This window comes from Equus asinus, chromosome 14, assembly GCF_041296235.1.
Source record: "Equus asinus isolate D_3611 breed Donkey chromosome 14, EquAss-T2T_v2, whole genome shotgun sequence".
Taxonomy (NCBI): Eukaryota; Metazoa; Chordata; class Mammalia; order Perissodactyla; family Equidae; genus Equus; species Equus asinus.
In genome coordinates, this window is record NC_091803.1 from 13,950,889 (window position 1) to 13,972,693 (window position 21,805).

The window sequence follows — 21,805 nt, forward strand, 5'->3', positions numbered from 1 at the left end:
GGTTCTTTATTTCCTTGAATTTTTTGGTAGTCTTACCAAATGTGTTTGCATTTCTACACAAGGATTGTTTTTGTATGTTTTCGAACTTAAAATAAATGAAATCATATTGTAAATATTCTTCTACAACTTTCTTTTTATCACTTAAAATTATGATCCTGAGGTTTATTCATTTATTGTGGATAGCTGTAATTCATTTTCACATATAGTACTCAGTCTTATGAATAATGACATAGTGTTGGGAAAACTGGATATCCACATGCAAAAGAGTGAAATTGTACCCTTATCTTACACCATATGCAAAAATTAACTCGAAATGGATTAAAGACTTAAATGTAAGACCTGAAACTGTAAAACTCCTAGAAATAAACATAGGGAAAAAGTTTTTTGACATCTGTTTTGGTCATGATTTTTTGGATATGACTCCAAAAGCAAAGGCAACAAAAGCAAAAATAAACAAGCAGGACTACATCAAACTAAAAAGCTTCTGTACAGCAAAGGAAGCGATCAACAAAATGAAAAGGTAACCTATGGAATGGGTGAAAACACTTGCAAACCATATATCTCATAAGCAGCTAATATCCAAAATATATAAAGAACTCAATAGCCAAATAATAAAAATACTTCAATTTAAAAATTGGCAAAGGACATGAAAAGACAGTTTTCCAAAGAAAACATACAAACGGCCAACAGGTTCATGAAAAGGTGCTCAGTGTCACTTATCTTCAGAGGAATGCAATCAAGGCCACAATGAGATATCACTTGATACCTGTTAGGATGGTTATTATAAAAAAGACAAGATTCAGTGAGTATTGGAGAGGACGCGGAGGAAAGTGAACCCTTGTACACTGCTTGTGAGAGTGTAAATTGGTATAGCCATTATGGAAAATCGTGTGAACTTTCTTCAAAAAATTAAAAATAGAACTACAATAGGATGCAGCAATCCCACTTCCTTGTATATATTCAAAGGAAATGAAATCAGTATCTCAAACAGATATCTGCACTCCCATGTTCATTGCAGCATTATTCATAACACCCAAGATATGGAAACAACCTAAGTGTTTATTAACAGATGAATGGATAAAGAAAATGTGAGATATATGTGTGTGTATGTAGAAACACACAGAGGAATATTATTATGCCTTAAAAAAGAAGAAAATCCTGCCATTTGTGACAATGTGGATGAACCTGGAGGACATTATGCTAAGTGAAATAAGCCAGACACAGAAAGACAAATACTGTATGGTCTAACTTATACATGGAATCTAAAAAACTTCATAGAACCAGAGAATGAAATGGTGACTTCCAGGGGCTGAGGAGTAGGGGAAATGAGATGTTGGTCAAAGGGTACGAACTTCCAGTTATAAGATGAATGATTTCCGGGGATCTAATGTACAGCCTGGTGATTAAAGTTAATAACACCACGTTGCATGCTTGAAATTTGCTAAGAGAGGAGATCTTTGTTCTTGCCACACATGAGAGTATGGTAACTGTGAGGGTGATAAATGGGTTAATTAGCTTGACTGTGGTAATCATTTCACAATGTATACATATATTAAGTCATCATATTGTACACATTAAGAAATCATGTTGTACAACCTAAATGTATGCAATTTTTATTTGTCAATCATACCTCAATAAAGCTGGGTGGAAAAAGAATAAAAACAGAAGCACGAGTCAGAGTTAATTTAATATTAGACATTGGAATGACAAGTTAAGCTGAAGCTGCTAACAAGAGCAAAAAAAATAAAAGAAGAAATTGGAAAGAGGAAGATCAAAAAGTAACCAATGGGAAAGATGGTTTTAAGCCCACAAAGAATGTAAAAAAACAGATAATGGATCTAAGTCATAAATGTGTTTTGTTCTTGGTAAGTTACCTCTATTAGTATTAACACCTTATGGTTAATCTAAATGTGACACAAACAAGATCCCTTGTTTATTAATTTGGTACTGGATTCAGAGGTTACAAAACTGGCATGAAAGAATCCCAGGCAATAATGGGATTCTGTAAAGAAATTAGCATTTGCTTCTGCCAAAAATCTAGGCCAATAAGTTCCCAGACCCTGTTAAGCTAACACAGCCTGAGATTTTCCAGACCACTCTGGTTTGTGAATTTGGGCTGCACATCCACCTGAGGGCTGGCTTGTGGGTATCAATTCTCTAGGAAGACATTTTTCTGACCACTCTGGACCATGGTCCGTCCACGACAGTCAGGTTCTTTGCTGTCTTCTGGTTAGATGTAGGGTGGTGGTTTCTAGTTCACACAGTTTGAAGGTGTAGAACTTGGAGACCCTGGCTTTACGCCGGTGTGCAATCTCTTGTAAGACTACCCACATTGTCCAAGGCTCCCCACATTGTCTCCTGCTCTTGGCTTCCTGAACACCCATCTCAAGTTTGCTGAGTTTGGCAAATGCCCCCAAGGGGAAAGTAAGCTTCAGTGGTCTATTACCACCCTCGTCTCTGGGTTCCCAGGCTCACTAAGATTTTTCCCTCTGATAATTCCTTAAAAGTTGACAGATTATCAATGGATTTAAACATATTAAAAATATCTTTGTCGTTAAAAAAATTTTGGTGTTATTGAGGTATAATTGCATAGAGTAAAATTTACTCTTTGTAGTGTCATAACTATACCTTTTGACACTTATATATGGTCGTGTAATTGCAAGTACAATTAAGACATAAAACAATTCCATGACCCTAAAAACTTCCCTCATGATCGTTTGTAGTCAGTTTCTCCCCCTCCATCTCCAGACTCCAGCAACCACTAATCTGTTTCCTTTTCAAAGAGTTTTACCTTTTCCAGAATGTCATATAAATAGAATCATAGAATACGTGGCCTTTTGAGTTTGGCTTCTTTTCACTTAGCACAATATGTTAAAGATTCATCCATGTTGTTAAATCTAACAGTAGTCTGTTCCTTTTTATTACTGAGTAGTATTCCACAGTAAGGATGTATCAATTTGTTTATATTGGTGTTGTATTTGAAGGATATTTGGGTCGTTCCCAGTTTTGAGTGATTATGAATAAAGTCACTATAAACACTCATGCACAGGCTTTTGTGTATGAGCATAGGTTTCATTTCTTTGGTGCAAGTACCCAGGAGTATGATTTCTGGGTTGTATAGTAAGTGTAATATTTAATTTTATAAGAAACTGCCAAACTGTTTCCAGAATGGCGGTACCATTTTGCATTCCCATCAGCAGTGTTTGAGAATTCCAGTTACCCCATATCCTCCCCAGCATTGGTTTGTCAGAAAAAGGCATTTTTACTGAGTATAGAATTCTGGGTTGGTAGCTTTTTCCTTTAACACTTGAAAGATGTCATTCCATTTTCTTTTAGCCTCTTACCTGAAGCTGTAATTCTGTTGTAACTCATATCTTTCTTCCTCTTGATGTAAGTTGCCATATTTTTCCTCTGGCTACCTTGAAGATTTTTCTCTTTCTCTTTGGTTTACATTGGTTTAAAAGTGATTTGTTTAAGGGGATGTGTGTGTGTGTGTGTGTGTGTGTGTGTGTGTGTGTGTTCTTCTTGGAGTTTACTCAATATCTTGGATCTGTGGGTTAATAGTTTATATTTTTAGAAATTTTTTACCCATTGTCTTTTCAAATATTTCTTCTGCACAACTCTTCTCTCTCTTCTCCTCCTGGGATTCCAATTACCCATATCCTAGACCTTTGAGTATTTACCAAAAGTTCTTTCACGTTCTGTTCTCTCTCTCTCTGCCCTTGTATTTCAGTTTTGGTACTTTCTATTGACCTATCTTCATATTCCCTGGAAATACCTCATGAAATCTATTGTGGCCCTTTGCTTTCTTCAGATTCTCCAAAAAATTCCAACTGCCTTGTTGGAGTGGAACAGCTTGACTTGCACCTGAGCATTTCCAGGCCAGAGCAGAGGGAAGGACAACAGGTATGTGCCATTCTCCAGAACCTGGACATCCCCAGGGATCCAACCTTCACATCAGGAGTCAGCAGCTGTGCCCAAAATAGATCCTCACTGTGGGTCTTGGGTCTGCCCTGGTGGTCTCTGGCCACAAGGATAACCTCCAGGAATCCTCCCAGGGCACAGCTGGCTTGGGCAGGACCTCTCAGGTGGTAGGTGGAGGTCTGGGGGCTGGTGGAGGCCAAAAGGTCCCCTTCATCCCCTGGGGTTGGAGGCCAGTAGAGAAGATGGGTCAGATCCAAGAGCTCTTGGGGGAGAAGGTCCAAGAGGGAGGAAGGTTCTGTGGACTTGGAGGCAGATGTAGAGGCAGGGTGAGGCCCTGGGGGCCGAGGCATGGTGCTGTCAGATCAGGACATCTTGATACAGAAGATCTGTGGGTAGAGAAGGAAGAATCTATCAGTGGTTTGTGTTTCCCTCACTTTGTTCTCAGAAGGAGATTTCCATTCATCAAAGCTAGTCCCCTCTGCCAGGTAGGACCCAGAATTTCTGTCCTGCCAGCACCAGGCTGTCTGTCACTCATCAGCCTGGTGTCTGAGTCACTATCTCATCTATTTGAAGGTAAAAACTGTTCTTCCTTAAGGAAAACTTTATGTCTATAGGTTTTTTTCCAAGTTAAAAAAAATAATGGTATCATCTCTGCCTTCTTGTAAGAATGGCCTTCTTGCTTTCCAACATCTCCATCTCCCCTGCAGAAAGCAATAACAAAAAGATAACAAGACAAAGTCATTTGGAGAAATTAAGAAACAGAATTCTAAAAATGCATGAATCAAAGCAGAAATCCAAATGGGTATCAGGTAACATTGTGACCACATGGTAACTTGGGGAATGCAGTTAAAGCAGTGCTTAGAGGAAGCTTTATAGCCTTAATGCTTCTATTTGAAAAGAAAAAATGTTGAAATGGTCTGAGCTATATATCTATTTCAAAAAGTTAGAAAAAGGAGAGCAAGTAACCCACAGAAAGTGGAAAGAAGTAAATAATAAAGACAAAATGAGCAGATTCATAGAAAACAAACATAAAATAGAAAGTATAGATAAAGCCAAAATGTGGCTCTTTGAAAAGACTCACACAATTAACAAACTTCTGACAAGAATTCTCAAATAACAAGAGAGAAATCAGGAGTGGGCCAATTTCAGAAATGGAAAAGGAGACATAACTATAGCTGATGCAGATACAAAAATGATAATATGTCTGTGGCAACAAATTTCAATATTTAAGCAGAATAGACACATTTCTAGATAACTGTGCACAAACCGACTCACAAGGAGATAGAAAACTTCATTACTACAAAGTAAAAGCTTAACACTAAGGGACATGATGGACCCAGGGCAGGCAACAACCACTCTGGCACCGAGAGACAATATTTTGATCAGCAGTGCTTTCTATCAAAAGATTATTGATCAAGGGGGTGGGACCAAGATAGTGGAGTGAGAGGTCTTCTTTGTCTCTCCCCCATTGAATCTACAACTAATTGGACATTCACCGATTAACAAAGGATATCCAGATAGCATCTCAAGACACCTAAAAGTCTCATGCTAGTACACATCGGAAGGCGGACGGACTTCCCCCTGGGAGGAGGTGGAAATAAGTGAAAACTCTCCGAACCCTGACCCCCAACCTCCGGACAGCCTAGTTCCTGCAGGAGGCTCTCTTCCAGCGGACTCCCCCATAGCATCGCCACACACCAAGGGCAGGAGTGTGCACTCACCAGCAGAGCGACGGTGGAAACAGGTGACAACACTCCTACCCAAGCCCCCCGCGATCACACCTAAGCCCAGAGGGAATTCCCCAGGGTCCCACACCCACCAGCAGGGAAGGCCTCTGCTTGCCATTAGCTGGGAGGCCCCACCCAGAAGCCAGAACAAAGAGAAGCTCCTGGCAGGCCTGGCACAGCACCAGACCGCTCACGGTCTCTGGCACACGGCTCAGTGCAGGAGGCGCCTGGACTTCCCGTAGACATGCTTGAGGACACGTTTGGAGCTCCAGCGCCTGGCTCTGCAGCGCAGAGGAAGGCTTCGGGGATCCTGCACCTCCCTGGCAGGGAAAGCCTCTGCTCACCATTAGCAGGGAGGACACGCCCAGAATCCAGGACAAAGGGAAGCTCCCGGTGGGCCGATCCCCCGGGTCGGCTCCAGACCACAAGCTGCCGCTGGGCTCATGGTCTCCAGTGCACGGGTCGCTGCAGGGGGTGCCTGGACATCCCATGGACACACTTGGGGACTGGGTGGAGCTCCAACACCCGGCTCTGCAGCCCAGGGGTTCACTCCAGGGTCCCACATCCCCCCAGCAGGGAGGGCCGCTGCACACCATTGGCAGGGAGGCTCTGCCCAGCATTCGGAACACCGGGAAGCTCCCTAGGGCAGAATTCCCCACAAGGCAGCAGCTTACAAGCCACTGCCAGGCCCACGGACTCTGGCCGTGTCCCAGACGAGGCAAGGGGCTCCCAGAGATCCCGTGAGAGTGAAGTGGGGCAGAGTAGAGCTCCAGTGAAATGGCTACGTAGCCCGGGGGGAACTCCAGGTTCTTACAGCAGCCTCAGTGAAAGCCTCTGCACAGCACTAGTGGAGAGGTCCCGACTGGCATTCGCAAGGTGGGAAGGCCCTGGGGCAAAAGTAGCACAGCTAGGTGAGCTAACGACAGACTGCAGAAGATACCCATAGCTCTGCTGGGACCTATAGTGGACAAGTGTGATCTGGTGGGCTCTGTTAGGGACAAATCAGAGATTATAGGTGATCCTGCTCCTGGCTGATGGGAAAGCCCACAACACTGCTGCAGACCACAAGGAGGGTGTGCGTCTAGGTGGGCTGTAGCAGTAGGTACCAGCAGCCTGAGGCCCCCTTGCGATTGCCCCCACAACTGACGAGGGACCCCACAGGGCCACTGTGACTATGAGGAGGGGTCCAGGCCCAGTCAGTAACAGCTGACAGGTTTCCTAGTTGGGGCAGTCTAAAAAGCTGTCCCTCCCCCACACCAGTCGCAACAAGTGGAAGCAGCGACTAAACTCTATCCCTATGTGGAGGCACAAATCCACGCCATCAAGCAGTATGAAAAAATATATTAAATCTCCAGGACAGAAGGAAAATGATAAGCATGCAGAAAACAATCCCAAAGATAATGAAATCTATAACCTAAATGACGATGATTTCAAAACTGTCATTATGAAAAAACTCAACGACCTAAAAGAGAATTCAGATAGACAACTCAATGAGTTCAGGAGCTATGTCACAAAAGAGCTTGACACTATAAAGCAGAACCAATTAGAAATATTGGAGATGAAGAACACAATGGAGGAGATTAAGAAAAATCCGGACTCTCTGAACAGTAGGGTCGATAATATGGAGGACAGAATTAGCAATCTGGAGGATAGGAATATAGAAATGCTGCAGGCAGAGGAGGAGAGAGAATTAAGACTAAAAAGAAATGAAGAAACTCTCCGAGAATTATCTGACTCAATTAAGAGATGCAACACAAGGATTATAGGTATACCAGAGGGAGAAGAGAAGGAGAAGGGGGCAGAAGGCCTGTTCAAAGAAATAATAGCTGAGAACTTTCCATACGTGGGAAGAGAGATGGAACTTCACGTGACAGAAGCCAATAGATCTCCAAACTTTATTAACGCAAGAAGACCAACCCCAAGACATATAGCAGTGAAACTAGCAAAAGTCAACTACAAAGAGAAAATACTAAGGGCAGCCAGGCAGACGAAAATAACTTACAAAGGAAACCCCATAAGGCTATCAGCAGATTTCTCAGGAGAGACCTTACAGGCTAGAAGAGATTGGAATGAAATATTCAAAACTCTGAAGGACAAAAACCTGCAGCCAACAATACTCTACCCAGCAAAAATATCCTTCAAATACGATGGAGAAATAAAAACTTTCCCAGATAAACAAAAGTTAAGGGAGTTCATCACCACAAAACCTCCCCTTCAAGAATTGCTCAGGAAGAAACTCATTCCTGAAAAATCAAAAAAAGGAAAGGGGTTACAAAATCCAAAACAAAGGAGATAAGCAGAAGGTCAATAACACAAAGTAACAGCTCTCCATCAGGACAAAATGCAAAAGAACCAGAAAACAAGTGATAAAATTGCAACAGTAGGCCCCCACGTTTCAATAATCACACTAAACGTGAATGGATTGAACTCTCCAATCAAAAGGCACAGAGTGGCAGGATGGATCAAAGAACAAGACCCAACAACATGCTGCCTCCAGGAAACACACCTCAGCCCCAAAGACGAACACAGACTCAGAGTGAAGGGGTGGAAGACAATACTCCAAGCTAATAATGAACAAAAGAAAGCAGGTGTCGCCATACTTATATCAGACAAAGTAGACTTCAAAGCAAAACAGATAAAGAAAGACAAAGAGGGGCAGTATATAATGATAAAAGGGACGCTCCACCAAGATGACATAACAGTTATAAATATATACGCACCTAACACAGGAGCACCAAAATTCATAAGGAAGCTATTAACAAAACTAAAAGGAGCCATCAACAGCAATACAATAATAGTAGGGGACCTCAACACCCCATTAACACCAATGGACAGATCATCCAGACAGAAAATCAACAAGGAAATTATAGAATTAAATGAAAAATTAGATCAGATGGACCTAATTGATATATATAGGACACTTCATCCAAAAACAGCAGGTTACACGTTCTTCTCAAGCACACATGGAACATTCTCAAGGATAGACCATATCTTGGGAAACAAAGCAAGCATCAATAAGTTCAAGAGGGTTGAAATAATATCAAGCATCTTTTCTGATCACAATGCTATGAAACTAGAAATCAACTACAAGAATAAAGCTGGGAAAGGGCCAAAAATGTGGAGACTAAACAACATGCTACTGAACAAACAATGGATTATTGAAGAAATTAAAGAAGAAATCAAATACTATCGGGAGACAAATGAAATTGAAAACACACAGTACCAAATTATTTGCGACGCAGCAAAGGCAGTCCTAAGAGGGAAATTCATTGCAATACAGGCTCACCTCAATAAGCAAGAAAAACCTTACATAAACAATCTCAAACGACACCTAACGGAATTAGAAAAAGAAGAGCAAACAAAGCCCAAAGTCAGTAAAAGGAGGGAAATAATAAGAATTAGAGCAGAAATAACTGATATTGAAACAAAAACGACAGTAGAAAGGATCAATGAAACTAAGAGTTGGTTCTTCAAGAAAATTAACAAAATCGAGAAAATCTTAGCCAGACTTACTAAAAAAAAAAGAGAGAAGTCTCAAATAAATAAAACTAGAAACGAGAGAGGAGAAATCACAACAGATACCGAAGAAACACAAAGGATCATAAGAGAATACTATGAAAAACTATATGCCAACAAACTGAACAACCTAGAATAAATGGATAAATTCCTAGACTCATACAACCTACCCAAACTGAATCAGGAAGAAATAGAGAATCCAAATAGACCAATCACAAGTAAAGAAATAGAAACAGTAATCAAAAACCTCCCCAAAAATAAGAGTCCAGGACCAGACGGCTTCTCTGGAGAATTCTGCCAAACATTCAAAGAAGATTTAATACCTATCCTTCTCAAACTGTTCCAGAAAATAGAGGAAGATGGAGTACTCTATAATACATTCTATGAAGCCAACATCACCCTGATCCCCAAACCTGACAAGATCAACACAAAGAAGGAAAACTACAGGCCAATATCACTGATGAATATAGATGCAAAAATCCTCAACAAAATTTTGGCAAACCGAATACAGCAATATATCAAAAAGATTATACACCATGATCAAGTGGGATTTATACCAGGGACACAGGGATGGTTCAACATCCGCAAGTCAATCAACGTGATTCACTACATTAACAATATGAGAAACAAAAACCACATGATCATCTCAATAGATCCAGAGAAAGCATTCGAGAAAATTCAACATCCATTTATGATAAAAACCCTCAATAAAATAGGTATGGAAGGAAAGTACCTCAACATAATAAAGGCCATATATGACAAACCCACAGCCAACATCATACTCAACGGACAAAAACTGAAACCCGTCCCTCTGAGAACACGAACAAGACAAGGGTGCCCACTTTCACCACTCTTATTCAACATAGTACTGGAGGTGTTGGCCAGAGCTATTCGGCAGGAAAAAGAAATAAAAGGAATCCAAATAGGCAATGAAGAAGTAAAACTCTCGCTGGTTGCAGATGACATGATCTTATATATAGAAAACCCCAAAGAATCCATACAAAAACTATTAGAAACAATCAACAACTACAGGAAAGTTGCAGGGTATAAAATCAACATACATAAATCAGCAGCATTTCTATATGCTAACAACGAACTAACAGAAAAAGATCTCAAGAACTCAATCCCATTCACGACCACAACAAAAAGAATAAAATACCTTGGGATAAATTTAACCAAGGAAGTGAAAGATCTATACAACGAAAACTACAAGACCTTCTTGAAAGAAATCGACGACGACATAAAGAGATGGAAAGACATTCCATGTACATGGATTGGAAGAATAAACATAGTTAAAATGTCCATACTACCTGAAGCAATCTACAGATTCAATGCTATCCCAATTAGAATTCCAATGTCATTCTTTACAGAAATCGAACAAAGAATCCAAAAATACATATGGGGCAACAAAAGACCCCGAATTGCTAAAGCAATCCTGAGAAAGAAGAACAAAGCTGGAGGCATCACAATCCCTGACTTCAAAACATACTACAAAGCCACAGTAATCAAAACAGTGTGGTACTGGTACAAAAACAGATGCACAGATCAATGGAACAGAATTGAAAGCCCAGAAATAAAACCACACATCTATGGACAGCCAATCTTTGACAAAGGAGCTGAGGGCCTACAATGGAGGAAAGAAAGTCTCTTCAACAAATGGTGCTGGGAAAACTGGACAGCCACTTGTAAAAGAATGAAAATCAGCCATTCTTTTTTTTTTTTTTACCATTTTTTTATTGAGTTATTGATAGGTTACAATCTTGTGAAATTTCAATTGTACATTAATGTTTGTCAGTCATGTTGTAGGTGCCCCACTTCACCCTTTGTGCCCACCCCCCACCCCACCTTTCCCCTGGTATCCACTAAACTGTTCTTGGTCCATAGTTTTAAATTTCTCATATGAGTGGAGTCATACACAGATTATCTTTCTCTCGCTGGCTTATTTCACTTAACATAATTCTCTCAAGGTCCATCCATGTTATTGCAAATGGAATGATTTTGTTCTGTTTTGCAGCTGAGTAGTATTCCATTGTATATATGTACCACATCTTCTTTATCCATTCGTCTGTTGATGGGCACTTAGGTTGCTTCCACGTCTTGGCTATTGTAAACAGTGCTGCAATAAACATTGGGGTGCACAGGACTTTTGGGATTGCTGACTTCAGGCTCTTTGGATAAATACCCAGTAGTGGGATGGCTGGATCGTATGGTAGTTCTATTTTTAGTTTTTTGAGGAATCTCCATACTGTTTTCCATAGTGGCTGCACCAGTTTGCATTCCCACCAGCAGTGTAGGAGGGTTCCTTTTTCTCCATAACCTCTCCAACATTTGTTGCTATTAGTTTTAGATATTTTTGTCATTCTAACGGGTGTAAGGTGATATCTTAGTGTAGTTTTGATTTGCATTTCCCTGATGGTCAGCGATGATGAGCATCTTTTCATGTGCCTATTGGCCATGAGTATATCTTCTTTGGAGAAATGTCTGTTCACGTCTCCAGTCCATTTTTTGATCGGGTTGTTTGATGTTTTGTTGTTGAGTCGCGAGAGTTCTTTATATATTATGGATATTAAGCCTTTGCCAGATATATGACTTGCAAATATTTTTTCCCAGTTAGTGGGTTGCTTTTTTGTTTCAATCCTGTTTTCATTTGCCTTGAAGAAGCTCTTTAGTCTGATGAAGTCCCATTTGTTTATTCTTTCCATTGTTTCCCTTCTCTGAGAAGGCATGGTGTCCAAAAAGATCCTTTTGATACTGATGTCAAAGAGTGTACTGCCTACGTTTTCTTCCAGAAGCCTTATGGTTTCAGGTCTCACCTTTAGGTCTTTGATCCATTTTGAGTTTATTTTGGTGAATGGTGAAAAAGAATGGTCAATTTTCATTCTTTTACATGTGGCTTTCCAGTTTTCCCAGCACCATTTGTTGAAAAGACTTTCTTTTCTCCATTGTATGTCCTCAGCTCCTTTGTCAAAGATAAGCTGTCCATAGATGTGTGGTTTTATTTCTGGGCTTTCAATTCTGTTCCATTGATCTGTGCATCTGTTTTTGTACCAGTACCACGCTGTTTTGATTACTGTGGCTTTGTAGTATGTTTTGAAGTCAGGGATTGTGATGCCTCCCGTTTTGTTCTTTTTTCTCAGGATTGCTTTAGCAATTCGGGGTCTTTTGTTGCCCCATATGAATTTTAGGATTCTTTGTTCTAATTCTGTAAAGAATGTCATTGGGATTCTGATTGGGATGACGTTGAATCTGTAGATTGCTTTAATTAGAATGGACGTTTTAACTATGTTTATTCTTCCAATCCATGTACATGGAATGTCTTTCCATCTCCTTATGTCGTCATCCAATTCTCTCAGAAAGGGCTTGTAATTTTCATTATATAGGTCCTTCACTTCCTTAGTTAAATTTACCCCGAGGTATTTTATTCTTTTTGTTGCGATTGTGAATGGTATTGTATTCTTGAGTTCTTTTTCTGTTGGTTCATTACTGGAGTATAGAACTGCTACTGATTTATGCAAATTGATTTTATACCCTGCAACTTTGCTGTAGTTGTTGATTACTTCTAAGAGTTTTCCAATGGATTCTTTGGGGTTTTCTGTATATAAGATCATGTCGTCTGCAAACAGCGAGAGTTTCACTTCTTCCCTCCCTATTTGGATTCCTTTTATTCCTTTTTCTTGCCTGATTGCTCTGGCCAGGACCTCCAGTACTATGTTAAATAAGAGTGGTGATAGAGTGCATCCTTGTCTCGTTCCTCTTTTCATGGGGATGGGGTTCAGTTTTTGCCCATTGAGTATGATGTTGTCTATGGGTTTGTCGTATATGGCCTTTATTATGTTGAGGTAGTTTCCTTCTATGCCCATTTTGTTCAGAGTTTTTATCATAAATGGCTGTTGGATCTTGTCAAATGCCTTCTCTGCATCTATTGAGATGATCATGTGGTTTTTATTCCTCAGTTTGTTGATGTGGTGTATCACGTTGACTGATTTGCGGATGTTGAACCATCCCTGTGTCCCTGGTATGAATCCCACCTGATCCTGATGTATGATTCTTTTGATGAATTGCTGAATTCTGATTGCCAAAATTTTGTTTAGAATTTTTGCATCTATGTTCATCAGTGATATTGGCCTATAGTTCTCTTTTTTCGTGGTGTCCTTGTCAGGTTTTGGTATCAGCGTGCTGTTGGCCTCATAGAATGTGTTAGGAAGTGTTCCATCTTCCCTAATTTTTTGGAATAGCTTGAAAAGGATAGGTATTAAATCCTCTCTGAAAGTTTGGTAGAATTCCCCAGGAAAGCCATCTGCTCCTGGGGTTTTATTATTTGGGATGTTTTTGATTGCTGTTTCAATCTCTTTCCTTGTGATTGGTCTGTTCAAATTGTCTGCCTCTTCTTGAGTGAGCTTTGGGAGATTGTAGGAGTCCAAGAATTTATCCATTTCCTCTAGGTTATCCATTCTGTTGGCATATAGTTTTTTGTAGTATTCTCTTATACTCTGTTGTATTTCTGCAGAGTCTATTGTTATTTCTCCTCGCTCATTTCTGATTTTGTTTATTTGAGCTTTCTCCCTTTTTTTCTTTGTAAGTCTGGCTAGTGGTTTGTCAATTTTATTTATCTTCTCAAAAAACCAGCTCTTTGTCTCATTGATCCTTTCTACTGCCTTTTTCATTTCAATAGTATTTATTTCTGCTCTGATTTTTATTATTTCTCTCCTTCTGCTGACTTTGGGCTTCATTTGTTCTTTTTTCTCTAGTTCAGTTAGGTGTGGAACCACATATTATTTTAAAGCAAATTCCAGAAATCATATTATTTTATCTGGAACATTTCAGTACGCATACACCATGTATACTTAGATGTACATTGTATTTTGTGTATTTAGTGTGCTTGTTATACGCAGTGTATACTAAAAAACCTTTAAAAAAACATAACTACAATACCATCATCAGACTTCAAGAAAATACCAGTAATTCCTTCATATATCAAATAACTACTGACTGTTTAAATTTCTGATAGTTTTTTTAAAAGATTGTATCTTTTTGAGCAGTTTTAGGTTTACAAGGAAATTGGGAGAGAAGTACAGATATTTCTCATATATCCCCTGCCCCTACACATACATAGCACCCCCCGCCCCCATTATTATCAACGTCACTCACTAGGATGGTATATTCTTTAACAGTGACACGTCATAATCACCTAAAGACCGTAGTTTACCTGAGGTTCACTCTTGGTGTTGTGTATTCCATTGGTTTGGACAAATGTATAATGATATATATCCATCATTATAATATCATATAGAGTATTGGCATTGCCCTAAAAATCCTCTGTGCTCTGTCTATTCATTTCCGCCCCACTGGCAACCCCTGTCCCCAGCAATCAGTGATATTTTTGTTGTTTCCATGGTTTTTCCTTTTCCAGAATGTCATATAGTTGGAATCAAACAGTATATAGCCTTCTCAGATTGGCTTCTTTCACTTAGTAATATACATTTACGATTCCTCCATGTCTTTTCATAGCTTGCTACCTCATTTCTTTTCAGTGCCAAATAATATTCCATTGTCTGAATGTAAACAGTTTATTTACCCATTCACCTCCTGAAGGACATCTTGTTTGCTTCCAAGTTTTGCAAATTGTGAACAAAACTGCTATAAATATCAGTGCGCAGGTTTTTGTGTGGATATAAGTTTTAAACTCCTTTGGGTAAATACCAATGAGTGTGATAGCTGGATCTTATGTTTAGTTTTATAAGAACCATCAAACTGTCTTCCAAAGTGGCTGTACCATTTTTCATTCCCATCAGCAATGAATGAGATTTCCTGTTGCTCCACATCCTGGCCAGCATTTGGTGTGGTCAGTATTCTGGATTTGGGCCATTCTAATAGATGTGTAGTGCCTCTCATTGTTGTTTTAATTTGCATTTCTCTAATGGTATAGGATGTGGAGCATCATTTCACATGCTTATTTGCCATCTTTATATATTTTTTGGTGAGGTGTCTGTTAAAGTATTTGGCCCATTTTTAAATTGGATTGTTTTCTTATTGTTGAGTTTTAAGAGTTGTTTGTGTATTTGGGGTAACAGGCGCTTTACCGGTTGTGTCTTTTGCAAATACTGTCTCCCAGTCTGTGACTTGTCTTCTAATTCTTTTGATGTTGTCTTTTGCAGAGTAGAAGTTTTTAATTTTAATGAAGTCCAGCTTATTAATTATTTACTTCATGGATCATTGGTGTTGCATGTATTTCATTGGTGTTTTATCTAAAAAGATATCACCAGGGGCTGGCCTGGTTGCACAGTGGTTAAGTTCATGCACTCCACTTTGACAGCCTGGGGTTCGCCAGTTCAGATCCTGGGTGCAAATGTACACACTGCTCATCAAGCTATGCTGTGGTGGTGTCCTACATAGAAGAACTAGAAGAACTTACAACTAGGATATACAACTATGTACTGGGCCTTGGGGAGAAAGAAAAAGAACTAAAAAGTCATCCCATACAAGATAATTTAGGTTTTCTGCTATGTTATCTTCTAGGAATTTTACATTTAGATCTATGATCCATTTTGAGTTAATTTTTGTGAAGAATGTAAGGTCTGTGTTCTAGATTCTTTTTTTTTTTTTTTTGCACGTGACCATCCTGTTGTCCTTGCTAGGACCATTTGTTGAAGAGACTATCTTTGCTCCATTATATTCCCTTTGTTCCTTTGTCAAAGATCAGTTGACTATATTTATGGGGATCTATTTCTGGGCTCTCCATTCTGTTCCAATGATCTACTTGTCTATTCTTTCATCAATACCACACCATCTTGATTACTGTAGCTTTGTTGTAAGTCTTACGTTGGCTAGGGTCAGTCCTCAAACTTTGTACTTCAATATTGTGTTGGCTACTCTGGGTCTTTTGCTTCTCTATGTAAACTTTAGATTAAGTTTGCCAATGTTCATAAAATAACTTGCTGGAATTTTTATTGGGATTGCATTGAACCTATAGATCAAGTTGGTAAGAACTGACATCTTGGTGATCTTGAGTCTTCTTATCCAGGAACATGAATTACCTCTCCATTTCTTTAGTTCTTATTTGATTTCAATCATCAGAGTTTTGTAATCTTCCTCATATAGATGTTGTATACCTTTTGTTGGTTTTATACTTAAGTATTTCATTTTTGGGGGTGCTAATGTCAATGGTATTGTGTTTTTAATTTCAAATTCCACTTGTTCCTTGTTGGTATATAGGAAAGAAATTAACTTTTATGTAATAACTTTGTCTCTTGCAACCTTGGTATAATCATTTATTAGTTCCAGGAGATTCTTTTTTGTCAAGTCTTTCAATTTTTCTACATGGACAATCACATCATCTTCAAACAGACAGTTTTATGAAATCCTCCCCAATCTGTAGCCATTTTATTTCCTTTTCTTGTTTTATTGCATTATCAAGGACTTCCAGTACAATGTTGAAAAAGAGTGGTGAGAGGTGACATCCTTGCCTTGTACCTGATCTTAGTGGGAAAGGTTTGAGTTTCTCTCCATTAAGTATGATGTTAGCTGTAGGTTTTTTGTAGATAGTCTTCATCAAGGTGAGAAAGTTCCATTCTATTCCTAGTTTACTGAGAGTTTTTTTTTTTTATCATGAATGGGTGTAGGCTTGGTCAAATGCTTTTTCTGCACCTATTGATATGATCATGTGATTTTTCATTTTTAGTCTGTTGATATTATGCATTACATTAATTGATTTTCAAAAGCAAACCAGACTTGCATGCCTTAGATAACTTCTACTTGTACATGGTGTACAATTTTTTTTTGTACATTGTTGGATTTAATTTTCTAATATTTTTTGAGGATTTGTACATCACTGTTCATGAGAGATACAATCTGTTTTTTATTTTTTTCAGGAAGATTAGCCCTGAACTAACATCTGCTGCCAATCCTCCTCTTTTTTGCTGAGGAAGACTGGCCCTGAGCTGACATCCATGCCCATCTTCCTGTACTTTATATGTGGGACACCTACCACAACATGGCTTGCCAAGTGGTGCCATATCCGCACCCAGGATCTGAACTGGTGAACCCCAGGCCACCAAAGCGGAACGTGTGAACTTAACCACCGTGTCACCGGGCCAGCCCCACAATCTGTTTTTTTTTTCTTCTTGTAATGTGTTTGTCAGGTTTTGATATTAAGGTAATGCTGGCCTCATAGTTTGAGTTAGGAAGTATTTTCTCTGCTTCTAGCCTCTGAAAGAGATTGCAGAGAATTGGTATAATTTTTTCCTTAAATGTTTGATAGAATTCACCAGTGAACCCATCTGAGCTTGGTAATTTCTGTTTTGGAAGGTTATTAATTATTGATTCAATATCTTTAATGGATATAGGCCTACTCAGATTGTCTCTTTCTTGTTGTGTGAGTTTTAGCAGATTGTGCCTTTCAAGGAGTTGGTCCATTTTGTCTAGATTATCAAATTTGTGGGCATATACTTTTTCCTAATATTCCTTTATTATCCTTTTAATGTCCATGTGATCTGTAGTGATATCCCCTCTTTTATTCCTGATGTTTGTAATCTGTCCCCTCTCTTCTTTTCTTAGTTAGACTGGCTAGAGGTTTGTTGATTTTATTGATCTTTTCAAAGAATTAGCTTTTTGTTTTGTTAATTAGCTCTATTGATTTCCTGTTTTTAGTTTCATTGATTTCTGCTCTAATTCTTATTAGTTCTTTTCTTCTGCTTGCTTTGAATTTAATTTGCTCTTCTTTTTCTAGTTTCCTAAGATTGAAACTTGGATTATTGATATTATATCTTTCTTCCTTTTTTTTTTTTAAAGATTTCATTTTTTTCCTTTTTTTCCCCAAAGCCTCCCAGTACATAGTTGTATATTCTTCATTGTGGGCCCTTTTAGTTGTGACATGTGGGATGCTGCCTCAGCGTGGTTTGATGAGCAGTGCCATGTCCGCGCCCAGTATTCGAACCAACGAAACACTGGGCCGCCTGCAGCGGAGCGCGCCAACTTAGCCACTCAGCTGTGGGGCCAGCCCCTCTTTCTTCCTTTCTAATAAGTGCATTCCATGCTATAAATTTTCCTCTAAGCACTGCTTCTGCTGCATCTCACAATTTTGATATGTTGTGTTTTCATTTTCATTTAGTTCAAAATATTTCCAAACTTCTCTTGTGATTTCTTCTTTGACCTATGTGTCATTTAGAAGTATACTGTTTAATCATCACGTATTTTGGAATTTTCCAGTTATCTTTCTATTATTGACTTCCAGTTTAATTCCATTGTGGTCTGAGAGCAGACATTGTATGATTTCTGTACTTTTAAATTTGTTGAAGTATGTTTAGAAGCCTATAATATGGTTTGTCTTGGTGAATGTTCCATGTGAGCTTAAGAAAAATGTGTATTCCATTGTTGTTGGATGAAGTAGTCTATAGATGTCTATTATATCCAGTTGATTGATGTTGTTGAGTTCAACTATGTCCTTACTGATTTTCTGCCAGCTGGATCTGTCTATTTCTGAGAGAGGGGTGTTGAAGTCTCCAACTGTGATAGTGGATTCAGCTATTTCTTCTTGCAGATCTATCAGCTTTTGCCTCATGTAGTTTGACACTCTGTTGTTAGGTGCATACACGTTAAGAACTGCTGTGTCTTCTTGGAGAATTGACTCCTTTAGCATTATGTAATGGCCTTCTTGACCCCTGATAACTTTCTTACTTTGAAGTCTTCTTTGTCTGAAGTTAATATACCTATTCCTGCCTTCTTTTGATTAGTGTTGGTACGGTATATTTTCCTCCATCCATTTACTTTTAATCTATATGTCTTTATGTTTAAAGTGGGTTTCTTGCAGACAATATGTAGTTGGGCTATGGTTTTTGATGCGATCTGAAATCTCTGTGTTTTAATTGATGCATTTAGACCACCAACAGTCAAAGTAATTATTCATATAGTTGGATTAATATCTATAATATTCATTATTATTTTCTATTTGTTGCCCTTGTTTTTTGTTCCTGTTTTTGTCTTCTACTCCTTTTCTGCTTTTTGGGGTTTTCATTGAACATTTTATATAAACACAGTACACACAATGGAAACATAATGGTTACTGATTTGATTTGATCTAGAGACAGGAGAATGTTAAGGAGGTAGGAGCTAAAATTTATGGAGTGTTGCCGTGGGCTGGTAGACAAAGACTTCCATGCTTGTTCCCTTTAATTCTTTCAAAATCTCTATAACTAGAGCCATTTTAAAGATAAGGAGACTGAAGCTCAAACGGTTTAAAATTGGCTTAAGACCCATGTCTAGCATATGGCCGACCCATAGCTTGAATCCAAATCTTTCTCCCTCCAAAGGCCATATTCTTTCTACTGAGAAAGGTCATCTTTTCCAGAAACCTTTTTGGGAGTAGAAATTAAGGAGTATGCCTTCTAAAAGGTAAGAACAGATGATCTATCAGGAATCTCAGTTTCATCACTTTTTCATTAAGAAAGAAAAAAATTAGAACTCCTGAAAGCAAGGCCTTGGTAACCAGCTTCTTGGAGGAAAAAGAAGCTAGAATGGTGCCAAAGGGCCGGACCCCACCAGCTCATCGCAGGGCCTGTCCTGCGGTGTGGACAGAAGGGCCTGGACCTCAGGAGCCACCACGTCAGGAGGCTGGAAATTTCCTCCCTGACGATGAAGCCTCCAGTGATCTGGACCTGGACCAACTCACGGAAGATGTTGGAAAAGAGCCGGAGCAGAGGGAGGAGCTACCGCATAGAGACTACGCAGAGGAGTTCACCACGGTCTTCTTTGAGGAATAGTTGTGTGCTCTTTTCTCCTTCCTGCTGTCTCACCCTCCTTCCCTGGGAGCAGGAGGGACAGCCTCTCAGATGCTCCCTGAGAAGCTGATAAGTGCTGGGGCTGTTCATTGGCCCCAAGGTTAATTGGCTAAATTTGGAGTTGCACAGTTTATGTGTTAATAAAACGGGTTATTGTTTTAATTGGTTTGGTTCATCTCTAACCAGGTGCTTCCTTTTGGCTTTGCTCCCTCCTCCTCCATGTCACCATGTCACATCATTGTTTCTGGGGGGAGGCCTGCTCAGTATGGGAAGCTGGGAAGGCAGTGACCCCTGAGTCCTGGGAGAAGGACATCGAGATTGGGTTCAAATCTTGGCTCAGTCACCTACTAGCTATGTGGCCTTAGGAAAAGCACTGTGGCCATTCTGGTTCTTGTTTTCATGCCTCAAGTGAGTACATCTAATACCAGATAGGGTCGTTGATGATGTTTAAATGAAGTGACGCTTGTGAAGCACTTACACGATACCTGCTACTTATTTTCCTTAGGGAAGGAGAATGGTTCGACTGGGGGCAGTCTTTGAGTTCCAGGCTGGCTACAGGGGATTTTGGGGGTTATTGTTTCCTGGCCTGAGGCGGTCACTGAACAAAAGTACTGGAGGAGGGATCTTGGCTGTGAGCTATAGATTAGAATTCATTGTGGGCGAGAAGGACAGAAGGTGAAGGGGATGTCAGTTTTCTCCTTAGATGCATTCAGGCAAATTCTCTGGGTACTTTTATTTTGGTGGGCAAGGCTAGGAAGTTGAAGAGGGAACTGGAGCAGATGGCTCTGTCTCAGCTCCATGGTGGCCTTCAACACCTGCTGGCTTCTGAGTCGTGTGTGTGGCCAGGGTTATTTTTGGAAGCTGAGACCCTCTGCAGAGCTTACTCTAAGGAGCTTGTCACTCAGTCCACTCCTTAGACCTTCAAGGTAGAGTATAGGGTCTCTTCCTGGGGGCTCCCATGGGGAGAGGGGCAGGGAGGTGCTGCTGGTGAGGTCGAGCTGGAGAGGGCAAGGGAGGCATAGAGGATGATGTCATCCTGGGCAGTGAAAGAGAAGGGGGTTGGTCAGTGAAGTGGGGAGCTTTCCCCATCTTAGAGCAGCGATCCCACACCTGAGTGCCCTGCTGATACCACATCCCTCTATTCCTTCCACCCCACCTTCTACAAGCTTCCCTGTAATTCTTTCTGGCCCTAGTCTGAGCCGCTTATCTCTGGTCTAGCTTGGGGCCTGTATATTGTGCTGGGAACAAATTAAGATCTGCTGGGGTCAGGTGGCAAGGCATCCAGGGTAGAGAAATGGGCAGGGGGCTCCAGTGCTGAGGTTATCTGCTACGTCAGGATCAGAGTCGTGTGGGATGGTGGGTGAGGAAAGAGGAAAATACTGGGGCACCTGTGTGGGTAGGGAGTGTGTGGGGAAGAAGGAAGACTGTGGTGGACAGTGGGGAGTGATGGTGGTAGGACTTACCTGTATTCCCAATATTCTCATACTTCTCCTCAGTGTTCTGGAAGGATCCCCTGCATGGGAACAGGAGGGTGCCTAGAGGCAGGGCAGGAAGGAGTTAAAACCCGCATCTGGTGGTTCTCTTTGTGGGGGGGCTCTGCGACCTGCCTGGACAGGCTCAGAAGGTGAACGCAGTGGTGTAGGGTCAGAAGGAGGCTGCCAGGAAGAGGACTGAGAAGCAATTTGCAGTGTAGCCCAGCAGAGGTCGCTGAGTGCGCACTGAAGGCGGATTGTTCTAGTGACGTGGCTTTTATTGAAGGGGCAGAGAGGAGAAATCATCAGGCTGAGCTCCTGTCCTCTCTGCTGGCACTGCCTCCCTAAAATCTACAGCATGAAAAGCAGCAAAGCTAATCTCAGGTCCTCTGGG

At 40.2% G+C, this 21,805-nt stretch overlaps 1 protein-coding gene across 1 annotated transcript in view; it reads right to left on the reverse strand.

Moving 5' to 3' along the window:
- Positions 1-3,364: 3,364 nt before the first annotated feature.
- Positions 3,365-21,805, reverse strand: part of LOC106836303 (paired immunoglobulin-like type 2 receptor beta) — a 39,657-nt gene continuing 21,216 nt past the window's right edge. The window contains exons 5-6 of the mRNA XM_070484323.1: positions 21,403-21,474; positions 3,365-4,310 (exon numbers count right to left, since the gene is read on the reverse strand). Of these exons, the coding sequence (XP_070340424.1) occupies positions 21,432-21,474 (43 nt within the window). The 3' untranslated portion in view covers positions 3,365-4,310; positions 21,403-21,431. The remainder of the gene's footprint in view (positions 4,311-21,402; positions 21,475-21,805) is intronic.